Raw genomic sequence first — 8,584 nt, forward strand, 5'->3', positions numbered from 1 at the left:
CAGCAATGGCATTTTAAATTCTTGCTCCAATGAAACTGGTTATAAAGAGGCATGTTAAAACCGTTCCTTGAGGAACTAAAATGACCTTGGTGTACGTAGCAGGACTGGAACAACAACAACTCATACTTCCATTGGATTTCTATAAATAGAGCAATGTGCTTGAAATCTGTACAAAAGGGCTAAAAGAATCACATTCCTCCATTTTCTAGGCGTCTGTAAAAAAAGAAGATTTGCAATGGAGCCGAGGTTTGTTCAGTTAAGTGTTTTGAAACATGAGTGGAAAAAATACTACACTACTACTATACATTGTGTTACAAGTACTTCTTCCTTTGCGTCTGTCGTGTTCAAAGTGTTTTGGTTGAGTCAAAATGGCTACAGAGCGTTTGTTTGGTAAGTCAGTCAATGTCTTAAAGCTGGAGGGTTGCATCAAAAAGTCTCTGACTTGGCATCCCTTGTAATTCTGCCCTTGTTTACAGATTCTGTCCCGATTTAAAATGAGACACACCAAGGTTGCTCCTTGAAAACTGTGATTCATTCAAGCTGGAACCGTTGTCAAGAAGTGTAAAAGACAAGTCAAGGTTCTCGTGACAGGTAATGATTGAAAACGGAGAATCGTAGAGAGAGAAATAACCTCATGATCATCCAGAGAGTTCTGCAGTCCTGCGAACCATGTTATATGGGAACACATGCCGCATTCTGTAGAAAACGTGATGGAGCTCTGATTTTGTCACAATCCCCATGTTATTCTCTGTGACCTTCATCTTGACTCCTCAGAGAAACAAAGGACATAAGACGGAGATCTGTCGATGTAACGGGTGGTGAAAATTTGAATTAGGGGTGTTATGCAATGCAGCGATGCCTCTTGATTTCTGTTTCTGGTAAAGGAGATGGAATTACCCCGAAGGGCAAACAAAAGTGTGGCTCCTCCTGATTATTAATAACCTCATAACCATACTATTCCTTGTGCCATTTTTTTTATAAAAAAAAAAAACCTTTCATCTTTAACTCTTGATTGTTGGAAAAGGACCCGTAAGTAAGCATTTCACTGTTAGTCTACACCTGTTGTTAACAAAGCATGTGGCAAATGAAATTTGATTTGATTTCATAACCTACCATATTAAAATTGAATGTGATAAAATTATAGAAATCAAGGATGCTCACTGTTACCCTCTTAAAATTCAAATAAACTATTCACCCACGACCATTCAAATTATAGGAACTTGTCTCATACAAGTGCTGATATTATTCTGGGTATCACCGCTTCAATATCAAGGAGAGATCAACTTTGGTCTGAAATGCTCTGTGATAATTCTTCATAAAAAAAACTAAACTACGCCAACTCCATCACTCCCTCTAATAATGAGGAGTACATTATTACGCCTGATCTCTACCTAGACCAGTCTATGTGCCCTCTGCTTCCACGACGCCCACCCAGCCCACCTCTATCCCATCAGGCCGTGCTGCAGGACACGGCGGAGGAGGACACGCTGGAGCCCGAGGAGCCTGTGGAGGAGGGGCGGCCCTCTTCCGCCCACTTGTTGACATTGCGGCGCCTGGCGTTCATAAAGAAGTTGCTGACAGTGGAGAGCTCCAGGCCCAGCTGCTGGGAGATGGTGACCTGGAGGTCCTTGGCTGGCCGGTGGTTCTCCCGGAAGATGGCCAATAGGGTACGCCTCTGGAGGTCCGTGAACACCAGTCTGGTGCGCTTGGGACCCTGGTTGCGCTCCAGTTTACTCTGCTCCTCCTCCTTCCGCTTGCAAGCTGTAGGCAGAAGAAGTAGAAAAATGGGTTAGCTAATATAGACGGGCTAGCTAACTAGGACAAATGGATTTGCTGAGAGAAAGTGGATTTGTTGAAGGAAAACAGATTAGCTAAGCAAGTTTGATTCGCTAAAAGACATGAATCAGCAACTTGTTTCACTGCACAGTTGGTAAAATAAACCTAATCCACCAGAAATCAAGACATTAGGCTGTCACACTATTACATGCAAGTAGGCCAGTCAACTTGGATAAATGCTGACTAGACAACTAGACCAGCAAAAAAACATAAAGTAGGCTACAGATAAATAACAAATGAACAAGTTCCTCTTGGCATGCATTTAGTTTTTTAATGACATTTGAGTCATTTAGCAGACACTCTTATCCAGATTAGTTAGTGCATTCATCTTCAGATAGCTAGGTGGGACAAGCACATATCTCACTCATAGTAAGTATATTTTTCCTCAATAAAGTAGCTATCAGCAAAGTCAGTGCTAGTAGCGGGGGGAAAGTAAAGTGTGAGTGTTTGTTAACGAAAGGCAAATGCAGTGTACACGTCATTGGGCTAGTCTGCTCTGTTTTCTGTTGTCATGTGCAGACCGGTAACAAGTCAGTGCGCCTGTGTGACACCTGACCTGTGTGTGGTGGGAAAATGAGACCAACACAGAGCATGTACATGAGCAAGTGGGGAGTTTTCAGAATTTGCCTACGCTAGACTAGAGCATGAAATAAAATGTAAATGTTACCTCCTGCACAACAACATTGGCTACTTCAATCGGCCTACCTGCAGTTCTGGCTTATGTTGTTGTTATTATTGACTATCAAAGTTTTGTTTAATAATTAGTGTTACAGTTTTACCTAAACATTTTTACACATTTACTGGTAAGACTCGGCTACAATTTAACCTCGCTTTCATTTGGAATTTCAGTTCGACTAAATTCCAAGTGGTTGTTTTCCGTTTACAGTTATCCAGGACAGAGGACGGAGATGTAGCAATGGGGGCAGAGGCTACCATTCTAGAGGAATAACAGACGTTTTCCAAGGCAAAAAAGAGAAGCCAACTTGAGGTTGGTAAAATTTGCCGTGCCAACCAAATAGCATCCAAATGTAGACTATAAGTAGCCTGCAAGGAATTTTTGCAGTAAGGTCCCTAAAGGCTTTTTGCATTAGGATGGTAAATTACTTATGTGCAAGTCTGTGCATCATTCACAGGAGGGTGAAAAGTGTTTATGCTCCGTAGGCTATTCACAAACAATTGCAGTCCAGGATCATAGTATAGAGCAGCCAGTGCAGTCCTCGTAAGGTAAAAGAACATCATGTCTCTGAGAGAAAATTCAGTCATTTGAAATTACCCACTTAAAATGGTATATTGTTCAATGTTTACATGTAGCCTAATTCGAGTGTTGAGAGAAAACGGTAGAGGCTATGGGCTGTGTCTGCAGTGCATCCATATGAGGATTAGACAATATAAGGTGTATGGGCTACTCTGCCCACAACTAAACATTTGACCACATATACAAGTAGGCCTACAATAGATACTGTATGTACTGGAAACACTACACCCCCTGTTGTCTTCATAAATTAAGACAGCCCCCCCCTTCCTTCTTCTTCCTTTTCCCTCCTCTTCTCCGCTGACTTGTCTTAGTGGACACTCCAACATCATTCGTTTCTCATAAAAGTAATTTACATGAGGTGGAGAGAGTGAGTGATAATCACTTTAGGGAGAACTAATTTATTTTCTATTAAATAGGTTACGTCAGAGAGGATTGAAACAAGCAGAGTCTGCACTGCTCCGAGTGTTCAGAAGCCCTATGTGGACTAAAACATATTTGGGTGACTCTTGTAATTACCTAAATGCCCACTTTTAAGACCTCAATCAGCAGCGTGTGGTTGTATTTCTTTTTTTGCTGATGGTGAAGGTCTTTTTAAAGCGTAAGCAGTGACACACCACATACACACAGCGAGGCTGCCCCCAGTCTCTAAGAAAGGCGCTGAGATGTTCAATAGATAGATTGGCTTACTGAATATCTCCCCATTGAAAATCATCTCACACACTGAGGGTTGATAGGCCTGATATTTGCTGTAAACCCACGGTAGTGCAAATGATAAATGGCAACTCAAAGACAACTGATAAATATTTTATCATTAGGACATTTATTAGCTGTGTCATCATAACGACAACATTTCAAATTTACTAGCCTATAGCTGAGGTCTAGTTTAGCAAATGTGAATGTTGTGCCTTAATACATTGTGTTGTAATTCCCACTGTATATTTACTCTGAATCATTATCTGAAGGAAATGTTAGACTCTGGGATGTCTAACCTCTTGTCAACTTGAGATTACAGGGCCTGTTACCTTTTAGGCATCTACAGCTCATTTACATTTCTGAGAGTTATCGAACCATTTCTCATTAAAATCTGAAGGGCCTGAAATTCCTGAAGCATGTCAATATTACCACAACTAAAATAAATAGGTTTTCCCAACTGCTACATGTTTTACTGGCATTATATATTCCTACCGTGTCAATACGAAGACTGCAGGTATAGAACCCATACTGTCCTGTGCTCAGAAACACATTGTAATGAAAGCAATGACATGTAAGTAGTGGTTAGCTTGCTTGTACTGTGGAATTATGGGTTGTTGGAGGAGTCAGGGTGTCCCACACCTCCTTTTTTCCTCTGCCCCTCCATCCTATCCTTTTCTCCCTCCCTGGCTGGCGATCATAACGCCGACCATTAAGTAAATGCTTCCTTATGCTGTAATCATGTGTAAAAGGCTTGCAATTACCATGTTATAAATCCCTGGCACTGGGGCTACTCCTGGAGACATAAATATTCCCCTATAGGCTTCTTATGATCGTGGGAACAGCCCCTGATCATGATGTATGCCCTTGTCTCGTGTTGCTGAAACGTGATCGAAAGCCCTTTCCCTACCCCCCGGCGTCTGAACCTCCACCCCCTCCTAGCTGACCCCCTCCCTGTCCCCCTCCAGCCCCAGCCCACCCCCTGCTGATTTCTTGGGCCAGGGGCTGATAGAAATTATTGATTAAATCTGTGCAGCTCAGACTCCGACCCATAGAGGCTAGTTAACCCCTTCAGCGCCAGAATGGGGAGCTGCAACAACCCAATAAAAACAACATTGTTTGTTTGGGAGACTGGGCTGTTAAAACCATACTGGAATGTTACTCATTTTTGATATGCAAATGTTTCCCTTGTGACCTTTGAGCTAGGATAACTGAACTGAATATAGTAGCGTACATACGGTGGATTGGCTTCATGGCTTTCATTACTGGGGGATGGCGCAGCCACTGGACCTGAGACATAAACCGCATTGACCTTTCTTATTCATTTAGACCTTCAGTCAAGGGCTTCAGCCATCATCTTTAAAGTTAGGTTCCCTGATCTCTCGCGACTTAAAGTGTTCAAGCACCACTGCGTGGTCTTTAGCTACACCCTGCCTTCTTCTCTGACTACAGCCTGATTGCCTCCTCCACAGCCTGTGGTTGGCCTGAAGATGCATCTAATATGCAGTGCAGTAATCCAGAGAGCATATCCACTAAACAGGAGAAAGTAAAATAACCTTCTCCATGTAAGCGCTTCAGAATGTCTCCAAATAAAGAGGAATATTAAAAGACAATAACATTACATAATCAGGTCCACCATTTATCCTAAAGCTTTGCATAATAAAACATGATGTCGAGGGAAGATAACTGGCATGATAACAATAAACATGGAGAGCTGGCTGAGACACTGACATGCTGAAGGAGCTGCTGGGTATTTAAAGGGAGTGCTGCATTAAGGTGGATCATCTTAAAACTTGAGGCGTGAAGCAAAGAACACTTGAGCTATCTTCAGACTAGGGAGCACAGGGCACTGTGCATTCTAATTCCTGTCTCGATCTGCTGATGCGGTCGAGGTGTGTGTGGGCATGGCGTGCTGCTCTTTCCCATGGAAATCAATAGAGGCTTGTAATTAAACAAAATGGGGTTGGCTGGGAAGGGAAAAACAACCCCCTCAGAAAGTAGGTTATGTAGAAAAGTGCAAAGCTGTCCAAATTGTGGCTTTGCCAATAACTAAATATGCAAGTTTAGATTGTGTGGGGGAGAAGCATTGTCAAATGTTAGTACGCTTGCAATACATCCCCCATGTAAGCTCCTTCATTTTTTATGACTAGGATTGATCTGCTCCTTCAATTTTGAGCAGTCAGTTGTGAGAAAAAAAATCTATGAGCATTGAGGTAAAATGACAAGAATACTGCAAGACAATCCAAATGGTTGTGTCGTCTATGATAAAAAGGTGGTGTTTTCTCAAAATGCAAAAAAATGCTAAAGTTTACAGATGGCACAACACCTCAGCGGCAGGGGAAAAAAAACGTTTCCTTCCTTGCACAATAACACTGCTTCAAGTAAAGATTGGATGCATTGAATATATACTGTAGACAACAAAGCTGTCACATAACAGAAACTCTGGAAATCTAAAAGAGAATCACCTGTAACTGGGTTGAGTATGATAATTGTAACATTTTGTCGAACTGATGATGTACACATGTGTTCAGAGAGCTACACAATCAAAGATCAATAATTGTGAGAGGATTGCAAGAGTGCACAATCATTACTTATGAGCCCTATTGTGCTTTTGGGCTTAATCAGTTGTGCTGCTGACAGATAGCGAAAAGCTGTGATCAACTGTGCTTGCTTGCACAGCTCACAGACCCCTGCCGACATATGCACACTCCTCTCAGCCCATATCATATTACTGTGTTCACTTGGATCTCTTTCTGTGCTTCGTGTTTCAGATGGGTTCTCAGTCCCTATGGAGTGACAACGCAGTAACACTGCACTGTATAGTGTGCTATCTTCTTCAGTGCATATCCCTAAAGAATATCCGATGTCAACCAACAACTCATGTACTGCCTTTTAAAAATCTATTTTTTTCATAATGTTGTTTTATCTTGTACTCCCATTTCACCAATATTATTGATTAGATATGGGGATTGCATATGAAGTGTGGGTGAAGAAAACAAGTGTATCTTTCCACAAAAGAAACATTTCCTAACTATCTCCCAAACTCTTAACGTCAGGCATGCACAAACAAATCGTATTTTATGGTGGTTTCACCAACAATAATCCTTGTAATTATGATCTCCATGGTTCATTTATGAAGGAAAAATGTCCACTCTAATGGTTTAACTAGATCACAATACATTGTGTACCCTGCTCCTTGAATACTCTGTAACCGTACAAACTATGGACCTATCATTCAAATATATCCTTTCGGAACATAGGAAAGGCACAACTCGTTTTTCATTCCTCTGATCAGCATACAGATCTTGTTGGATTTTTTTAGAAAAACATGGAGAGAAAGACAGATGTGGAGAGAAAGAAATGGAAAGAAATCTTACCCTCTAGCCGCAGTGAGGCCATCCTTTGAAACTCGGGCTCCTGCAGCCAGCGGGACATCCTCTTGAAGGTCTCGCGGCCAGACTTGAGCTTGCCCCAGGGCTTGGGGTTTCTCAGGAGGTCAGATAGAGTGCCCTGTGACCTACACAGCACCCTCTCTGCAAAGATGGCCTGGGGAATGCTGTACCTCTTCAGCTCAGTGATGATCCTCTGGGCCACGTCCCTGGTGTCGATCTCCTCTCCAGCCCCTCCACCTCCACCACCCTGGGAGCTGGGCAGCATGCCCTCACTGCTGGGCAAAGAGGACGAGGAGTGGGGGAGCTCCCCGGCCTTTGAGGACTGTTGGCTGGGGTGGTGGTGTTGGTAGTGCTGGCTGTAGATGTGAGGATGGTGGCTGGGCGCGTGTTGGTGAGCCTCCATCTTGTTCAGCTGATGGCTGACCGATGAGTCGCCGCCCAGCCCTGGAGGGGACATCTCCCTGCCGAAGTCTGCCGTCCTGCAGAAGATGTTGCCCCCGTGGACCTCGTAACTACTTGGAAGCATCTGGCCACCATTGCCGTTGGGGCTGTTTCCCAGTGTCCCGTAACCATGCATGGGTGTCCCCAAGCCAGAGCCTGTAGAAGGTGGTGAAAGGCTCTGTGTCATCCCCAGATCTTTGCCGTAAGGGTTGTAGAAGTTGCCACCCAGGCCTCTGTCCTCGCGCATGAGAGTAAAGCTCCCGATGACATTGCTGACCGGCAGGCAGGGATGGTGGTGGTGATGGTGGTGGTGAAATTTGTCATCGAAAGGCTGCAGGGGGGTTAGTGTGGTGTACGTGCTGCCACAGCTAGATGGAGCATCTCCTCCATAGCCCAGTGCTGACATGGAGTGGTCGAATCCTGGAGGTCGGTGCTCAGGCTCCAGGGACATGGAGTGCCCCCCAAGGGAGGGCCTGGGGAAAGCAGCTGAAAGGTCCCGTGAATGCAGCATCGCTCTGCCATCCTGACTATGGAGCTCAGAGTGGATTTGGACAGACATCTCCCCTAGACTTCCATCCATTTTGAATTTAGTGAATTTCCCTTTTTTTCTATCTTTATGGTGTTGTTTCAATAGCCTAGTTGTTGTTTAACAGTAGACTAACAGTCTGGATGGCCCTTTTCCTGTTGCACAATACTATGGATTTATTGATTTCTGAATGGATTGATTTATGTGCTTCTATACTGTCCAATTAATTATCTGATAACAACTTAAGTAATCTCTTTAAACTCCTTCAAACTCCAGGAAATCAAGTGTGAGGCAGCTTCAATAAGATTAACTATCACATTATTTGGATTTGTGCTACAACACTTCTTATCCTTTCTTTGGGCTTCAACTGTGTTCCACCGCAGAATCGTCGCTCTTTTGCCTGCGGGAGATCAAATGTTTACTTGTCTGTATTTTAGTTATAGC

General features: G+C 43.4%; 1 protein-coding gene across 1 annotated transcript; it reads right to left on the reverse strand.

Annotated features, from left to right (window-relative positions):
• Positions 1-1,450: 1,450 nt before the first annotated feature.
• On the reverse strand, positions 1,451-8,194 carry LOC135521267 (hepatocyte nuclear factor 6-like). The gene is made up of 2 exons (XM_064947192.1): positions 7,159-8,194; positions 1,451-1,761 (listed from the first exon to the last, which is right to left on the reverse strand). Exons 1-2 carry the CDS (start codon positions 8,192-8,194, stop codon positions 1,451-1,453), a joined length of 1,347 nt encoding a protein of 448 aa, XP_064803264.1.
• Between the last annotated feature and the right edge of the window lie 390 nt (positions 8,195-8,584).

The sequence above is a fragment of the Oncorhynchus masou genome, chromosome 29 (assembly GCF_036934945.1).
Source record: "Oncorhynchus masou masou isolate Uvic2021 chromosome 29, UVic_Omas_1.1, whole genome shotgun sequence".
Lineage (NCBI taxonomy): Eukaryota > Metazoa > Chordata > Actinopteri > Salmoniformes > Salmonidae > Oncorhynchus > Oncorhynchus masou.

Excerpts from the sequence above, each read along its gene's own strand:
- LOC135521267 (XM_064947192.1), bottom strand. The coding sequence starts at position 8,194 with ATGGATGGAAGTCTAGGGGAGATGTCTGTCCAAATCCACTCTGAGCTC. Across the intron at positions 1,762-7,158 it reads GGCCTCACTGCGGCTAGAGG|CTTGCAAGCGGAAGGAGGAG; the intron begins GTAAGATTTCTT and ends TTCTGCCTACAG.